The sequence below is a fragment of the Eumetopias jubatus genome, unplaced genomic scaffold (assembly GCF_037043125.1).
Source record: "Eumetopias jubatus isolate StellerSeaLion01/CBP00866 unplaced genomic scaffold, mEumJub1_p1.0 scaffold_16, whole genome shotgun sequence".
NCBI classification, from domain to species: domain Eukaryota; kingdom Metazoa; phylum Chordata; class Mammalia; order Carnivora; family Otariidae; genus Eumetopias; species Eumetopias jubatus.
In genome coordinates, this window is record NW_028274822.1 from 67978237 (window position 1) to 67996385 (window position 18149).

Here is an 18149-nt window from a genome sequence, read left to right on the forward strand (position 1 = left end):
CTTTGAGCCCCAGCGAAGGGGTGGGGTTTAAAGAAGGGGCGGGGCCCCGAGCCGAAGGCTGGAAGGGGCGGGGCGGGGCTTGGGGCGGCCCTGCCGCCGCCTTCCCTCCTCCCCACCGCGGTGGCGGTGGCGGTGGCGGCGGCGGCGGAGGAGGAACCTGACACGCACCAGCCCCGCTCCCGCCCCAGTCGAAGCCGAAGCTGCAGCCGGCACGGGGCCGGGGCCATGGGCGCCCCGCGTGGCCCGGGTCATGAGGACGGAGGCGGAGGCAGCGGGGCCGCCGCTCGAGCCGGGTCAGTGTCTCCCCGAGGGCCCAGCCTTCGCCGGGGGCAACGAGGGGGACCCCGCCCTAGCGCGGGCAGGGTCCAGCCGCGCGACCTTGGGTCCACCGCCGCCACGGGCCGGGCTGTAGAGCTTTGAGCGATACCTGGCCAGGTGTACACTCCCGCCTTGCCCGCTCAACCCCCAGCCCGGGTCCCTTGGGATTTCCTGATACTCCAAGGGCTGGGACTCCAGTCAGTTCTTGAAAGCGGTCATGGTGGGAGGGTCCTGGTTGCGGTGCAAGGGCGGCACCTTGCCCAGAAGGGAAAAGTCCTGCTGGAGCGCCTTAGGAAATCCCGCGTCCCCTCCGGGGAACTATGGGGGAACTGAGGCCTAGAAGGGCAGGGAACTGGCTGAGAGCATAGAGCAATGGATGTGCCCCTTACCCTGGCCTCCCAGACTTAGCGGTTTGTCTTGCTGTGGTTCTTGACCCTCGGGTTCCTTCTGCCCCCAGGTGGCCTGAGTTCCTTTGGGGCAGAAACCGAGACTGACATTCAGTGCCTGTGGGCCTCAGTTTGCCTCTCTGAGTGGGGGAGGGGGAAAGGAATGATTCCTGCTCTCGCGGTTGATGAGAAAGAGAAAGTGCTAGTAAACTCTAAAGTGAGGTGCCAACTCATGGGAGAGGTCAAGAGCATGTGGGACCCCACCCTAAGACATCAGGGACCTTGGTGTGACACCCAGGGAGTGGTCTCTTGTGAATGCAGCAGGGCATAGGGTCTGATGCTATCCTGGCATTTGCATCCCTACTCTTCCACTTACCTAACTCTGTGATCTTGGACCAGACATTTGCCTTTCCTGAGTCCCAGTGAAGTAATGGCTCACAGTCATAGGGAGCTTTCCATGAGTGGACACTGTGCTAAGTTGTTTACATGCAATGCCTCATTAATCCTCATAAGGACCCTTTTGTAAAGTAGGTTACCATTCTTACTTGCACTTTTGCACATGAGCGGATAGAGTTAAGTATACAGGGCTTGCCTTCTTGGACAACAGCTGCCAACTGAAGCCAGGCCAGGGCCTTACAGGCAGACCCTACTTTTAGGTGGGACAGTCCCTTGGCTCCAGGCATCAACATCTGGCAGTAGTTCTGGGCTTGGAAGGCCCTCCCTCCCCTTATCAGCCCCCCACAGGAGTATCTCTGGATCCCTGTGAGCTGACCTGCCCATGCCAAGACTGGGGATGGCCACGTGGGAGTATTTAGCCTTGCAGGGCCTGGAAACCAAGGGGTTCTAGGATCAGGGCAAGAAGAGGAGGGGCAGTGGAGTTCACAAAGACCCTAGGGAGCTGCTGTCCTGTGCCACATTTACACCTGGAAATAGGGAAAGGCACAGACAGAGACAAAGCCTGGCCATTAAGATGACCCAGCTAGCTGGTGCCAGAGCCCAGGCTGCAGAGTAAGGAGGGAGCCGTGAACAGAGGGGCTGTAGTCTGGAAGCCGGAGTGGGGGAAATTGGGGGAGGGGTTGGGGCATTGTTGTGACAAGTAGGCCTGGGCATCTCAAGGGATAAGGCCTTTTTGGAAAAACACCTTCCATTCATCAAGCATGTCTGATTGCCTGCTCTGGTCCAAGGGCTGGGGCAAGGCACACGCAGCCCTGTCCCTGCCTGCCACTGAGATATTCTGTCTGTCCGGTGGGGAAGGCAGGCACGATCCCCTCAAATACTCATATTGAAGGGCTCAGAGAGGGAAAGAGACCAGAGCATTTGGCTGTTCAGAGATGGGAGACAACATTCCAGACTAAGGGATCTGCAAGAGCAAAGACTGGGGAGTAAATAGCCTGTGTAGAGAGAAACAGAAAGACAGTTTATGGCCACAGTGAAGGATTCTTGAAAAGGGAGGCATTCCATCATGAGAGAGTAGTACCTTGCATAGAGCTCTCTCTCCACTCAGCCCATCGGGGGGAATTATTTTAGAATATGAATGTGGAGGGCAGGACTTGGGACTTAGTCATCTTTAGTGTCCCCAAACCATAGCACACACTGAGTGCTTAATAATTTTATTTCTTAAAAAAAAAAGGTTCATTTCTTCTAACAAATGTTTGTTGAGTTACTGCTAAGCATCAAATACTAGGCATTGGGAATAACAGTGACCAAGATTAGCAAATTCTCTGTCTTCAGGAAGTTTACAGTCTTGTGGGGAGACAGAGTAGCTCTATTTTATTTTTTCTTTTTCTCATTAATTTTGCCAAGTACTTTGTGAAAGAAACAAACAGGATGCTGGGAAGGGGGGACCCTCTCCCCGCAAAGGCATAGTCAGAAAATAGCCTCTCAGAGGAGGAACATCCAGTGATGACTGGGACCTGAATGACAAAAAGGGGCAGCCTTGAGATCTGCAAGGGAAAAAAGTTCCAGACAGAGGCGGCTGTACATGCAGCTGTACAGTGAAGCCTGATGGGTTTCCCGCAGTAACTGGAACTGAGTGAGTGAGATGTAAGGGCCAAGGTGAGGGTGGTGGGGCCTGGGGTGGGCAGGGCCCTGCAGGCCATGGTGTGGAGTGACAACTTTATTCCAAGAACAATGGGAGACTGGGACTGGGATCCCTCTGGCTACTATGTACAGATGGGAGAGGAGCTGGGGGTGGAATTTAGGACAGAGGCTAAGCAGAAGTCAGGCTGGACAGAGCCCTCAGAACTGAATCCAAGACAGTAGGAAGAGGCAAATGTGGGAAGGCCTCGAATGATGGCCTGGGTTCCTTTTAGAGGCATCTGGGGTCAGGGGAAGGAGGGAACAAAGCCTCAGCCCAGTTGGGCTCAGGGCGCCAGGGCCCTCTAGATGGAGCGCAGGGTTCATGTCAGCACCTGCAACATGCTCCTGCCCTGGATGCTTATAGCACTCTGCAGGCTGGCATCTGTGGCGGTCCATTTCATAGAGGAAGAAGCAGGCACAGAGAGGCCAAGTGCCTCTCCTCAAGTGACTCAGCCAGCAGGTGGCCTATACTCACTCATGCCATCCTGCCATCCATAGGCCCTGTTTCATGCCCTTGGAGGTGGGGAATGGAGGGGGGAAGGCCAGTATAAGGCAGTGAAGGAGCAGTCACAGGTCCCTGCATCCTGAGAATGTACAACAGCTCAGCAGGACACAGACAAACTCAATGCAAGGGTCCTCTCCTGTGAACCAAAGCATGAACTCTGGCCTAGCAGAGTGCAGATGAGGGAAAGGGTGTGGCCAGCCTAGGATCAGAGAAGGCACCAGAAGTGGTAGCATCTGAGCCAGGCCTTGAAGGCTGGGGAGGGTTTAGACATAGGAGAGTAGGAGCTTGGGACTCATTCCAGGCAAGACACTGCCCAGACAGGGCCAGGAGGTTGAAAGGCCAGGACAGACATCAGGGCCCTTCTGGTTGCTCCCTGCAGTGGGAGCCAGGGCTGGCATGGCAAGTCGGCTTCTGGGGCACTCTGCACAGGCAAATTGTGGGTTCAAGAGAGACCCCAGAGACCCCCCGAGATGAGCAAACAACGTGGGCTGCGTTTTCACATGCTGAAGGAGTGTCATGAATGAGCAGTGGGTGATGATTGCTGAAGGGACGTCCCTCCCATTTCTTCAGACTCTGAACTTTGTCCAGATTCATGGGCTCCCAGAGTAGGAGGTTCCAGTAGGCCACATTCCAGCTGGTCCTCCCTTAGCGTGCTGTTCCCCTCTGTCTTGTGTTCCCTGACTCTCACTCTCTAAGGCACACCCCCACCATTTCCCCAGCCTAGCCCTCTGTTTTTCTCTTACCCTTCCAGGACAGGAATCTGTTTGTGTCACTTACCACCACATCTCTGGTTCACATGCCAGGTACTAGGCTCTTGGGAAATATTTGTTGATTGAATGACTGAATCAGACCAAAGTCCCCCACTTTAGAGATAGCCAGACTCAGTCCAGCAAGAGGAAGTCGGTTGCTCAGCCCACAGCCAGGCTGTGACAGAGCTGGAGCTAAAATGCCGAGGTTGGGCCCTTTCTACTCCTCCACACGTTTGGCAAGAACAGACTGAGAGATCACCTAGGGTAGCATTGCATATACACAGATTACATGACAGTCTCCCTTCCATCTAACTGTGGACTTCATATTTTGGTGGCCCTGGGGGCTTTGGAGTCGGGCAAACCTTCAGGGGCCTCATGAATTCAGGCATGAATATCTGCTGAGCATCTCCCATGTGTCTGCCCTGTGTGCTAGCCTCCTTGGAGGTCCCACCAAAAAGAGTGTTCTGAAAGAGAGGCCTGTAAGGCTGGGAGTGCATGTAGTTGGGGGCTAGGCATGATGGAGAAGTGACATCCAAAGGCAGGAGTTAGGTCAGGCACCTGGGAGGCCAGAGTTCAGGCAGGGGGAAGAGGTGTGCAAAGGCCCTGAGGCATAAGGGATCACAGCAGGTGAAGGTTCTGCCTAGAGGTCGGCCCAGTGAGGACGAGGGGAGGTGAGAGGGCAGAGGGTGCTGGGGCAGCAGCCATGAAGGCATTGTCCTAAGATATAGGAACCAACCCATTGGAGGATTTTGTATAGGGCTGACCTACTCTGACTAGTGTTTTGGGGAGATTACTGCTATTGTAAGGAGAATAGGTTGGGGCACCTGAAAGGCTGTTTCCAGCCCCTGAACAGCCCCTACAGGATCTGGACAGAGCCAATGACGGTGGCCTCAGTGGGGGTGGCAGTGACAGGCATAATGTCAAGAGTCTGTGACCTCCCTGTGTTTCCACGCAGGAGACTTTGTGCAGCTGCCTGTGCCCATTATCCAGCAGCTCTACCACTGGGACTGTGGCCTGGCCTGCTCCAAGATGGTGCTGCGGTGAGTGGGCAGGCCCAGGCCCTCCCCATCCACACCATCTGCTCTGGCTGGAGGGAGAAACAGGGAGAGTCCTGGGTGGGATTGATCATCCATATGGCTTTTCTTGGGTGGGGCTTACAGGAGGCCCAGCTTCCATCCAGGCTTGGTCCCATCTGCAAAAGCAAGCAAAGGGTGGACGAGGCCTTCTAGGTAGCGGTTCTGGGGATAGCCAGGGAAGTCCCAGGTACCTGGGCCTGGTCCATAGAGTGACCCCATCACTGGGACACGGGACGTTCCAACTTCAGGCTCCTGCAAGACTGTGTCACTAGGGAGCCAACTGTTGAACTAAGGCTGTGTGAGTATCACAGGAACCTTGACCGTCAGACCACAGAGCACCATAGTCATCTCCTTGTAGGAGACTTTTCAGGTAGCTGCCAGGAACCCCAGAGCAACCTGTCCCTTACCTGTTTTATATCCTGGAATTCCAGGCAAGATCGTGTTCAACAAAAGGGTTCTGTGCCTAAAACTTAGAAAACCACTGATGTGGTCCAAGCATCTCATCCTAGAGATGAAGCTGGTGAGGCCTGAGAGGTTGGCAACTTACCCAAAGTTACATAACCTTCAAGAGATTCAAGAAGCAGAATCCTTGACTCTGGGGCCAACATGGTACCCCAGGCAGCCTCAGGTCGTGCCCAAGAAGTAGGCAAGATACAGGATTTCATGACAAAGGCTGGAACCTTTGGGGAGTGGGAGCCCTGATAGTGGCTGGTGGGCCCCTGGGAGGAGGGTGGCCCCAGCCAGCTTCCCCACGTAAGCAAGCCAACCTCAGCAGCCCATCTGCCCACAGGTACCTGGGCCCGCTGGACGACGGTGAGTTTGAGAGTGCCCTGCAGGAGCTGCGGCTAACCAGGAGCATCTGGACCATTGACCTGGCCTACCTGATGCGCCACTTTGGCGTGAGGCACCGCTTCTGCACTCAGACCCTGGGTGTCGACAAGGGCTACAAGAACCAGGTGGGCAGCCAGCCATCAGGCCTTCACCTAGGTCCGGTAATTGAAAGGGGGTATGGTCAAGGCCTGGACACACGAGTGGACGCACAGGTGTGCAGAGACCAGACTCTATGGGTAGGATTTCGATCCAGCCAGACTAGGTGACCTTGGGGTCCAGCCTGCTCAAAGCTTCTGAGCAGTGAGACTCCTGTTGCCTACCTTCAAGAGCACTTGATGATGTGCAGAGGAGCATCTCAGGCTGCCTTCCTGCATCCTTCCCTCCTGTCGCTCAGGGCCCAGAGCCTCAGAGCATGTCACTCTGACCTTACGCTGCCACCACTTGCCCATTTTCTTCCTTGTCACAGGGACAGATGGCTCCAAGCTGGATAATTGGTATTCTGGAAGAGAAACTGAAATACCGTCTTTCCTATTTTTTTTTCTTTTTGGAAAAGAAAAAGATAGCCTCATCATTATACTAGTGCACACCCCCACCCCGCCACCGACCCATGTAGTTACAGCCGGTCTTGCCTGCTACAGAGGCACATGTTGGCCCAGGCTCCAAAACTTGGCAGAGTAGAGTCTCTGCTGGCCTCGTTGGCAAGAGGGTTGTCACATGGTGGCCAGGGCCAGTCAACCTAACTTTCCTTTGACCCTTCCAGGCCAGGGGAGGAGGGCTAATGGATCTGGCTTGATCACTGTAGCTGCAAGGCAGAGAAAAGAGCCCAAGAACAGGGTTTCTCCTGCTTCCCCCACAGGGGCTCTAACCCCCTTCAGTCTCCTACACCAAATGAAGTATGTTCCCTGGACCTCACCTTGCTAAGCCAAACAGTGGAGGAGCATCTGAGTGGGCTCAGCCTCCCCCTTTGCTCATTTACCACAGACTCCTGCTCATGCCCACAGGGTACACAAGCCCAGGGATGACTAGCCTTGCCAGGGGAGCTGAGCTCAGCTGCCTACCCATCTCCTGAGCATCCTCTTCATGCCTCTGTGTAGTCCCATGCACTCCGGCCAGCCACCCTGCTGGTTCAAGACACACACAGCATTCTGCCCAGGCATGCTACATTTGCCATCTCCCCTAGCAGACTGGGCTCTTCCCCTCTTTGACTCCATCATGTGCCCTGTACTTCATCCAGAAGGGGCGAGGGCAGCCAGGACAGGCAGCCCCTCCAACCTGCCCTCCTGTCTTCAGTCCTTCTACAGGAAGCACTTTGACACAGAGGAGACCCGGGTGAACCAGCTGTTCGCACAAGCCAAGGCCTGCAAGGTGCTCGTGGAGAAATGGTGAGCCTCCCCTCACTCTTGCTTGTGTGCCTGCTCACCCACATGCTTGCTGTCAGGGAGGGGCCTCAGGATGGCATACAGGAAAGGCTGGCTAAGAACTCTGGCAGTCAGGCAGAACTGGAGTGTCCTACCCAGGTGGCCAAGGGCATGGACTTGCCCTCCTGAGCCTTACTGTTTCTATCCATAAAATGGAGACAAGTGGGACTACATGACCTGCTGTACACAAAACTGTGGCCTAGGATGGATGGCAAGCCGGCCCTGGAGGGACAGGTGAGCAAGACAGACTCCAGCCAGCCCTCAGGCTGCTCACAGAGTGGTAGCTTGAGACAGAACATAGGAACCCTTAATGAAGGGGTGACAGCCTAAGGAACATGCTGGCAAAGTGATGGAGGGTGTAGGCGTGGCCCTCAGATCTCCCCACAGGCTGCTGTGACCTTATGTGGGTCTCCCCCATTCTCATCTATACGTGAGGGCAGGATTCGGGCAGATCCTTGGGAGTAACTTGCCCCAATGCTAATATTAGACTTTCTTCTCCAGGCTCAGGTGCATTAGCTTAGATCCCCACTGGGCTACCCTAGACCACTCTGCTCAGGTCTCCCTGTTCTTGAATGACTTCTGTTTTCACTGTTAACATCATGTTACCACACGATAGGTAGTTAGGAAAACAGGAAAAGTCTCCACGCATCTGTCCACCGCACGAGCACATGTTGGGAGGAAAGGCACCCAATGTTCGTTTAGTGGCGCGTGCCCCGTGCTGTCTTGTTGAGTGGGAGCTGGTGCTGTCCCATGGGAAAATAGTGTGAGGGGGCCCAAAGTCACCGCCGGCACCTTGGCCATGCTGTGATCCAAACCTGGCACTCTGCACCCCGTTATTCCACGGAGCATGGCGCTTTTCCTTCCGGCCCATCCCCCGCTTTTCCCCTGTAGTTGAAATCCCATGCTCGTACATACCATTGGGAACTCAGACAGCTATATCATTTCAAAGACCAAGTGGAAAAATGGCATGTTTCCCTGGGCTGAGGCAACCAAACCAGACGGCCACATGACTTGGCCATGGGCTGGAGTTGGGCCCGGCCACGGTGTGCCAATGCCGTCGCTCCTGACGAGACTGTGGAGGAAGGAGGCCCCTCACTTAGGGGCCCACTACCTCACAGCCCCTCGCCCGTTCTGGATTCTTAGTTTGAAGAAATCTTAGTTTGCTGCTTTCTGTGGGGGCATTGAATGGGGCCGTGCCTAAGAGTCTGCCTTAGGGAACAGCTGACTCTGCAGAACTAGGGATCCCCTGGAAGCACTGCTGACCCGCCCCTTCCCGGACAACCGCTTCTGCCTTGGGAGCCTTTGAGAAAAAAAAGAAAACTAGTCTTTTCAGAGAAGCATGTGGTTTTGAAACTGACGAAGCCACGCTTGGCTCAGATTTGGGGGATTAAATTGGACTGACAGCTTCCAGCATAAACCGCATGTGATTTAGGGTAAATGACCAAGGAAGGTGCTCAGCAAAAAAAGAAAGAAAAATTCACCAGCCAGGCTGGGAGGTGGGGTCCCATGTGCTGCTTCAGTGGCCCGTGACAGGGGCCCCTCTAGAGCCAACTTCCTGCCACCCCTGGAAGGACCTGACAGGGCCAGCTTGTCCTTGGGCATACTCAGAGCCCTTCTGCCCCCAGGCACTGGTCCCATGCTTAATCCTGGGCTGAGCCCAGGCCACAGTGACAAAGCAGGATGTTCCCACCTGCAAGGAGCTCAGGAGGGAGGGCAGATGAGCCGCGGCCCCAAGCTTTGTGATCCAGGCAGGGGTCCACTTGAGAGATTGGGGAATGGGGCCCAGTGGCACCAGCTGACCCTCCTCCTGCCCACAGCACAGTGAGTGTGCAGGACATCCAGGAGCACCTGGCCCAGGGCCACGTGGCCATTGTGCTGGTGAACTCTGGGGTACTGCACTGCGACCTCTGTTCCAGTCCCGTCAAGTACTGCTGCTTCGCCCCCAGTGGCCACCGCTGCTTCTGCCGCACCCCCGACTACCAAGGCCACTTCATCGTGCTACGTGGCTACAACCGGGCCACTGGCTGCATCTTCTACAACAATCCAGCCTACGCTGACCGTGAGTGCTGGGCTGGCTGGGGACAGTGGGTGGGGCAGGCTGCATTCACCGTCCAGGCCCCGTGACACCTCCTCATTCGGCCCGGTGGCCAAGACTTCCCTCGCTGCCTTTCCCCAAAGCCTCGGCTCCTCCTGGGCTCCTGTCATCTGTGCCACTCCTCTGGCCATGCATAGACTAGCCACACACCTGACACCTGACCTAATACCAGGTTCGGCCATCTGTCCCTCCCACACCACCAGCCCTACACCACTGCCCGGGGCCCCACCTCACTCTTATTCTGCAGTTTCCTCCCCGCCCAGCTCCCTCACTGCAGCCTTCCCAGGACAGCCAGCAAGCACACTCATCAGAAAGGAAAGTCCGCCCAGTCCCAGCTCCTGCTCCAGATGCAGCAAGGGCTCCCCACCACCCTGGGGACTGGGAAGGACTGCCCCGACTCTAGCAGACTTACCCCATGTGTCCTTAAGCATGTTTCTTCTCCTCTGGGCCTCACCTCCATCTGCTAAACTGCGGGGGGGCGGGGGTCAGAGAATGAGTTCATGAAGGCTAAAGTAGGCAAGGAAAGCTTCCTGTGGGTGGAAGACGAGTGGCAGAGGGTGGCCAGGCAGGTGGGACATGGCCAGACCCTCCCCCAGTTCCCCCGAGTGTCAGTGAGGCAGGTATACTCCCCCACCCTCTGACCCCACTCTGCCCTTCCTGCCCCCAGCAGGAATGTGCAGCACCAGCATCAGTAACTTCGAGGAAGCCAGAACCAGTTATGGCACAGATGAGGACATCCTCTTTGTCTACTTGGACAGCTGACAGCGGGAGCCTGGTGTGCCCAGGCCCTCACACCCTGTCCCACCCTAGCCCGGCTAGCCCAACTCAGGAGGCCTTGGCCCAGGCCCCGAGCTGCTGGGGCTTGGATGCGGAACTGCAGCCTTGACCGTGTGACAAAGCCCCAGGGAATTCTTAGAGCCTGAGGCATGCGTGCTTTGTCTGCCAGCGTCATGCGTGTCGTCATGCCACTTAGCCTACGCACCTGCTGGTTGCTGGAGGCATCCCCAGAGCATCTGAGTAAAGCCTCCCCTAGGACCCCAAGCCTGACTTGAACCATGCCCAGAGGACTTCCAGCCCTCTGGGTGCCCTTGTTGCCTGTGAACCAGACCCAGGGCAGGGGAGAAGCCTGAGCTCGTCTCCCCACAGACCTGGGGGTTGAGCCCTGGAGATGCCACTCGTCAGGATGGTGTCCATGTGTTTGGAGACCATGTAGCCAACCCCGGCCCCCAGGGCTGTAGACTACTCCAGGCCTTGCTGGGAACTGCCCTCCCCCCCCCCCCCAGAAGTGCTATAGACCTCCCTGTGCCCTTTGGTGGATGCCGCCACTCCCTTCCACCTCCCAGTGGACCCAAGTTCCTGTGGCTGGTTGCAAGGCCTCCGGGCCCTGGGGAGGGCTGGGCCTCAGGCCGAAAGGATGCTGAGCCCTCCCCCCGCCCCCAGCCTGCAGGTACTATAGCACTGTAGATTGGAGGGCCCTTGGGAGTAGACAGAGCCCCGGCTCTTGGTAGCTAGCAGTGCTGAGTGTACTCCAAGAATGCCTGACCTGGAGGGCCAGGCGCGGTCACCTGGGTCCCACAGGTCCCCCCGACCTCTGAGCCTTCCTAACACTAGCCTAAGCCCCGACGGTGGGGCCCATTCTCTGGGTGTGGGGGGCCCCAGGCCTCACAGGCCTGGGTGCTGGGGTGCTGGGGCCTGCACTCCTGAGGCAATGGTGGGAGACAGCCTGTGGCCTCCCACCCACCCTAATCCTCATGCCAAGACCTTTTGCACAGAATATTGGGTCTCTTCTGTCCTGACAGAGAAGGGTGGTACCTGCCCAGGGTCACATAGCACTGCACGTAGCATGGACTAGAGCTGTTTCCTTCTTTCTTGGTGGGGGTAGGGGGTTGTTTTTGTTTGTTTGTTTTGTTTGCGATTTAAGTTTTTCACTTGTGGGGAGTGAGAGTCACCCTCAAGTAAGACAATAATAGTGAGATTGCAGGTACTTTGGAACCACTGACACCTCTCTTCACAGAGCAGATAAGCCAGCCCAAGTTCTCTTCCAAAGAGAAAGGGACTCAGGGCTGGCGGGCTGAGAGCCAGGGCCCCTCACCTTACAGACAAAAACTGGCCATCAGTCTGGGGGCAGTTTGTCCAGGACAGTGGTGGGGTTGGGTCTCGAACCCAGGTCTGCACCTAAAAGCTAAGGGAACTGGATCATTCCCAAAGGGGCCAAGGACACCCACCCCTCATGAGCTGTCCCTGGCAAAGGAGCAGGGCTGTCCCAGCAGCCACACTGCCCCTGTACCCCTGTGTCTTGGTCTGTTGCCCAAGGCATGTCACGGTGGTAGCTGCTACCCTCTGGACTGCAAACCATGCCCAGCGTCTGTTCCCACCAGCCGGCTGACACCTCCCCACCATGGCTGCTCTGAGGGGCAGAGGTGGGCTCTGCTTACGAGGGCTGTCAGACCATCCAGCCGTATTGCTCCTCAACACCAGATGCAGCCTTCGGCCCAGAGGGAGGCACTGTTAGCTGGTTAGCTGCCAGGTTAGCCACCCTGGTTTCAGGGACTAGCGGTGTCTTCAGACTGGTCTTCTCTCTTTTGCCTTAATGTTGGGTGGCCCAAGATCCCCAGGGAGCTCCAGTTTCACGCCCAAGAATACCACGTGTGGCAGCTGTGGGGTTTGGGCACCCTCAGGAAGGATCTGGCTCAAACTGTGGTGAGAATAGACGCATCAAGGAAAAAGGAAAGCAATGAGGAAGTGAAGCTTTGGATGACAGGGAGCAGCCTCCACAGAGCGGTCACAGCACCTCAGTCCATCACACGGCATGTAGAAACAGTCAGTCCCTGGGCAAGCCACAAGTTGGAGGTCACCCATCTGGAAGATTAACAAGAAAGCTACCTGTGCCTGAGACGGTGCCATCTGCCTGGGGGGGTCATGGGGGTGGAAAGCAAATGTAAAGGCATTCTTGCACACGTCCTGAACACAAGGCTGGAGAAAGCCCAGACTTCAGGAACTTCTGCCCATAGCACGTGGCACCCATGACCCCTGTCCACATGCTGGGGGCCCAGCAAAGCCACACTGGACACTTGGTTTTATTCACTCCAGCCGCACAGGGACAAAAGGGATCTTTTGCATTGCAGAGATTTTCTACATATATATATATATATATATATATGGGGTGTGTGTGTATATATATATATATATATATAATTTTGTCTTTAATGAGCCATTCTCAATAAACATTATTCTCACTGCAAAATCAATGGCAGCCCCTGGCCCACCTTTGTGAATTCTTGTTTCCCTCCCAAACTCTCAGCTTGAGCACATGCGAATCCTTGACCTGCCATGCCAGGTTTAAGCTGGGACTAGAATCCTGTTTACTGCTTTTCAGTTCTGCCTCCCTCCTGATGCTTGTGCAGGGCTTAGGTAGGCACTGCTGGAGATGGAAGGGCCTCAGAGCTGAGCTTGATCGCGGTTCTTGAAGAGGGCATGGAGCGCACACAGCCTTGGGCAGGAGGAAGGTCTGGGGTGATGTGGAATCAAATAAGAGGGACAGTGGGGCCCACAGGAGGCAATAGAGTGGGGAGCCCTGCGGGCAGGACCCCAGCCTCCCTGTACCTTCCACCCCCAATCAGCAGCTCCCCTTATTTGCTAGCTATTGGGCTCTTCTAGTGTTACATTTGATAAGAATTCTATTTCTGAAAAAAGGAAGTGTTTGGAAATCCTACCTTACCCGGCAGCCTCAGACCTGCCCCACGTCCCACAGGGAGCTGACAGAGCCAGAACTGGCTTCTTGGGTAGGGTCCCAGTCTCTGGCCTCTATTCTCGTCCTGACTGACTGCTGTTCTGCCCCTCCCCAAGCCCCTCATGGTGGGGATATATTAGGAGTTGCGACTGAGATCTTGGACGCTTCTCCAAACTGGTGAGTGGCCCTGCAGACATACCTTCAATCAGGGCGTTGGCCAGCTGAGGCCGGGGTGCCCTGCTAGAGTATGCCAGGGAGCATAGCTGGGGTTCTGTCTACATGCCTAACCAACAACACTTGCCCTGCCCCATTCTGAATGAGCATATCATCGTTGGGGCAGGCATGGGAAAGATCGGTTTGGGGCTTCTGAGTGGCCGTTGAATATAATTACAGGAGAAAAATGAAGATGAGGGAGGTGTTGAAATGGGGGGCCAAATGTAGATGAGGTAGCGAGTACTGGGTAGAGTTGGCTGCCCAGAGCACGCAGGGTGAGGATAGCGGAGGACAGGCTAAGGATTCCTGGGAGAGGCCCCACTGGGAGCCAAGGGGCCAGGCCAGAAGGCAGAGCTGGGTACAGCTGAACGGGTGCCTTTGGCCCGGGGTCTCTCAAGCTGTTGGCCAGGGCTGCAGTCACCTCAGGGTTTGACGTACTGGAGCGTCTGCTTCCAAGCTCACTGACGGGGCTGCTGGCCATAGGCTGCCTGGGTGTCCTCATGTTAGAGCAGGTGGTAAAGACATGGAGGGAGCGAGTCAGAGGGAGGAAGGGAGGGAGAGAGATTGAGAGAGAGAGAGAGGGAAGGAGAAAAGAAGCACCCAGTATGGAAGCCACAGCTTTTTAATAAGTTAATCTCAGAAGTGACATCCTGTCATTTCTGCAATACTCTTATTTAGATAGATGTGCATCAGTAAGTCCAGCATATACCGGGGATTTACACAGGACATACCAGGAGGCAAGGATCACTGGACATCTGGTGGTTACGTTTTTTTAATCTTAGAGCTAGGAACACCCCTGGAGACGTCTCGGCTAGCACATCCTGAGACGGGCCCTTCAGAATACCAATGGTGAGAAGCTCTGTATAATGGGGTGCCCTGGTCAGGTCAGTTTGGCAAATACTGCATGCTACAGTCCCCTCCGCGGGATTTAAGAAGTGCAGAAAAGGCTCTCTATAATCCTGCAGCAAGGGGACTCCCTTCATTTAGGGTTTCCCCAAATTCCTTAGCCACAGCTGTTCTTGGGTAACACTGTTACTCTGTGAAATATGCTAGCACTTGGGTAACCATTGGTCTAGTCCAAGGGGGAGAGTGCAGCCCAGAGAGGGGAGCAACTAGCCCAAGGTCATCACTCAGCTACAGACAGAGCTGGACCCCAACCCACCAGTGCTACTTTCCCAACCTTCAGCCCAGACCATAGTCCAAAGTAACCCTGGTGGCCCTGTAGGGGCGAGCCAATGCCAGAAGAGCCAGGAAATGAACTCTGAGTTCTGGAGCTAGAGATGGGCTGCCACAGGCCCCTGGGGTTCTGCCTCCAGGTAGAAAGCCTGGCGTGTGGCCCCAGTACTCTGGAAGAGCAGAGCTCCTGCTCTCCTTGCTGACTTGTCTCGAGCTACATTATCCAAGAACACACACCACAGACTTGCCCCCACCCTCCAGAGTCAGAACAGAATTGAGAAAACCAGGAAGATACCGAGACATCATCCTGCTGTGCTGCTGGTCCCAGGGGCCAAGTGATGGGACCAGCATGGACTTAAGTGTTCATGGGAAAACCTCAGTGCCAGAAAATGGACACAAAATGCTGTGCTGCTGGTCCCATGGGCCCAGTGTAGTGGCCTCTCCAGTGACTTCTCCATCCTCTCCAGCCCTCTTCCCCCACCCGTCTCCCTCCTCTGTGTCTCTCCCTGGCTGCCTGTGCCGACACGCATCCTGAATACTGCTTCCTGAGGATCTGCCTCCAGCCCCTGGGTTTCCCCCAGCACCGAGGGATCTGGTGAGCCAGTCTCCCCAAGCTGTTTGGGGCCCCTTGATTTACAAGGGTTGGATGTGCACAGCTCACAACAGACCCATGAGGCAGCCAAGTTGGCCTGCTCTCTATACCTCTCACTCACCAACGTCCTTTCTTTCCTCAAGGCTCTGCTCAATGTCACCCCTTTTAAAGGAGTACCTTTTTCTGCACCCCTCAGCCACATCATCCTGTCTACCTGTCTCCACTACTGTAGCCCCCAGCCCTTGACACCTAGTAGATGCTTGATAAAGTATGTGAATGGTCAGTGGCAGATTTTTAATGATGCCTGTTTTAGTGGCTTTCTTGTACTTTTCAGAATCAGAGGTCACCATTCAGGGGAAGGTTGCATTTGAACCTACGGTGTTAAGCAGAATTCAGCAGACACTCTCTCTTATGAGGATGAGTGGGAGGTTGAAGCCCCCCCCCCGCCCCGCCCACTAGTGGCTACATTTCTGCCCGTCTCAAGAGCAGAGACACTGGCTATGCATTCTGAACTAACTTCTCAGGAATGTTTGTATAGCAAGTAGCCTTGGAAGACATGAAGTATCTCCCTTTAGGGCCACAGACAGGCAGATATATTGCCCATTATAAAAGATTTGGGCTCCTTAAACTCAGGGTTCCTCTCCTGTAACACAACCCATTGCACGTGCAAGTGTCCCTGGCTCTTCCGGGGACTGGGACTTGGAGAATCTGCAAGATAATGCGGTTCTCTACCTGGATGGTGCACTGGTTGTTGCTAACTCCCTGTGTGCAGGAGGCATCCTGCACTATCTGGTGGTCAGTTTCTGTCTGCCCCATTGTAACAACTAGTAGTAAGTCTCATCCTGGGTGGGGAGATGGATGTGACCCCTTTCAAACAACAGTTACAGAGATGCACACCTCTTACTACCTTCAATTGGGTTTGCAATGCTGATGAAGGTAGCTGATAATGAGAAGTGGGCCCCCCCTCCCCGGAATGCCTCCTCAAGAATCAACTTAAAAAGGTTTCTAAGTCGGCCTCTTTCACTCCTTCTTGGTCCACACTCTCTCATACAGCAGTTTGGATTTGGGGATTCAGACTTGATGATTCCTGGGCATGTTGCTTCTTTTTTTCCTAAGAGCAACTCCAGGCCAGCCTGGTTGCCACATGTTCTATAGTGACAGCCCAGCGGCGTCTGGGTGGCTCAGTCCATTAAGCGTTCAACTCTTGATTTTGGCTCAGGTTATGATCTCAGGGTTGTGAGATCGAGCCCCACTTGGGGCTCTCCGCTGGGCATAGACTACTTAAGATTCTCTCTCTCTTTCCCTCTTCCTTTGCTCCTCCCTCTGCTCATGCTCTCACTCATTCTCTCTCTCAAATAAATAAATAACTTAAAAAAAAAAAATCAAGTGACAGCCCAGCTAAAAGGAGGCCTAGGGCTTCAAACTTGATTTTAGTTCAGCCGCTTGGATTCTCTTGTTGGACTGACCTGGCCGTAAGTCATAAGAACAATGGCCACTTGGGTGAGTATATTGTTTGCCGAGACCCACTATGGCGGCCCATGGAGGATGAAGTTGGGAAAATAACAGCTCTAGCACATTTTATAAAAATGCCCTTGTTGGCCCTTCCGAACAAAGGCTAGGGGGTTGAGAAAGGGGTAACTGGGACAGGGGGAGGGGGGAAGGTGATGTCTCAGCTATTGGAATTCACACTGACTTTGGAGGAGGAACAGCAACTTTGACACCTAGATAGGAAACAGCTTAGATTCTAGGAGCTAGGTAGGGAGGAGCACTAATCATTAATGATTTTGGTCTTTCATAATTGCCTCTGGAGTCTTCGTTATGAAAAATGCCCCAGTGTGGCGCTCCCAGACTTTTGTAAGCATGTTAAATATAATTTAACATGCAGGCGTTTGCCTTCTTCCCAACCAGATGGCTTTGATCACAGCTTGATCACCATTCCTATTAACCTTACCAGAAACCTGTTGGAAACACAACACAGGCGATGTCCCTGGCTCCTGCATCTCCCAGGAAAAACAACCATAATACCGCCAGATGTCTTCCCAACCCCTATCCTCACAGAACTCATTCAGCCATTCTGGGAAGAAGACAAATGTCACCCAACCTGTGGCATGGGCAAACAGCATTGATTGGCCTGACTACCTGCAGGCAGTCCTTCCAAAAACAAGGATTAGATTCAATTATTCAAAATAACTGGGAAACTTAAGGCCTACCAGCTGGTCAGGAGGCCACACCGGAGATGTAATCAACCTGTGCCCTGACTTATATAGGTCCTACTTGGGGAACCCCAACACTTGTGAAGAACATTTTCTAGGGGCACCACGTGCGCCCTGATGACTGTTTTTGTATGGAAGCCAGGCAGTAACCTGCCAACCTCCCCCAGAATAGTGTCTTGCATCTTCATGCTGGTCGTAGGCCAGAATCCATGGAATTACTGCCATATCCAATGTCATGAAGATTTCTGTGTGGTGTTTTGTTTTTTGTTTTCTGTGGTTTCTTTTTTAGGAATTGTAGAGTGTTAGCTCTTACACTTAGGTCTTTGGTCCATTCAATTGTTGAAGCACATACCACCAATAGATCAGGTTGCCCACAGACAGTTGTGGAGATGTCGCTAAAATGAGGCTAGCCTTAGTTATCAAGGGGAGCTTCCTGAACCAGTAACTGACTCGTTATTTACGTGCACTCTGTGAGCAGATATCCCCATGATGGTAGTCATCTGATTAGAAAAGGTGATGCAACATTTGCCCCTGACTTTAGCTGAAGCAATCAGGATTTCTACCTTGGCCCTGGAAGGCATTTCAGGTCAGTGTTAAATCACTGGCTAGGTTGGTATAGATAATAGAGTTGCCTAGACTTCCTCCAAGGTAGGCCAAGGTAGAGATTGGACAATATCTAATATATCCTGCCATACCTGGATTAATGGCCTAGGCCAAGTGGAAAGGTCAATATTTGAGACAGCCACTTGGCATTCTAAGGTAGACCTT

The 18149-nt window shown here is 54.3% G+C and overlaps 1 protein-coding gene across 3 annotated transcripts; it reads left to right on the plus strand.

The window, feature by feature from the left end:
- The first annotated feature begins 106 nt into the window (after positions 1-106).
- Positions 107-12705, plus strand: GUCD1 (guanylyl cyclase domain containing 1). 3 transcript variants are annotated; one of them, XM_028094161.2, is made up of 6 exons: positions 107-293; positions 4993-5077; positions 5904-6069; positions 7235-7326; positions 9180-9421; positions 12065-12705. In XM_028094161.2, exons 1-6 carry the CDS (start codon positions 251-253, stop codon positions 12193-12195), a joined length of 759 nt encoding a protein of 252 aa, XP_027949962.1. In that variant the 5' UTR covers positions 107-250; the 3' UTR covers positions 12196-12705. The 3 variants fall into 3 exon arrangements, with proteins under 3 accessions (XP_027949962.1, XP_027949964.1, XP_027949963.1); XM_028094163.2 differs by having other exon boundaries at positions 10128-12154; XM_028094162.2 differs by having other exon boundaries at positions 164-293; positions 10125-12154.
- The last annotated feature ends 5444 nt before the right edge of the window (positions 12706-18149 follow it).

Excerpts from the sequence above, each read along its gene's own strand:
- GUCD1 (XM_028094161.2), top strand. The coding sequence starts at position 251 with ATGAGGACGGAGGCGGAGGCAGCGGGGCCGCCGCTCGAGCCGG. Across the intron at positions 5,078-5,903 it reads TGCTCCAAGATGGTGCTGCG|GTACCTGGGCCCGCTGGACG; the intron begins GTGAGTGGGCAG and ends ATCTGCCCACAG. Across the intron at positions 6,070-7,234 it reads ACAAGGGCTACAAGAACCAG|TCCTTCTACAGGAAGCACTT; the intron begins GTGGGCAGCCAG and ends TCCTGTCTTCAG.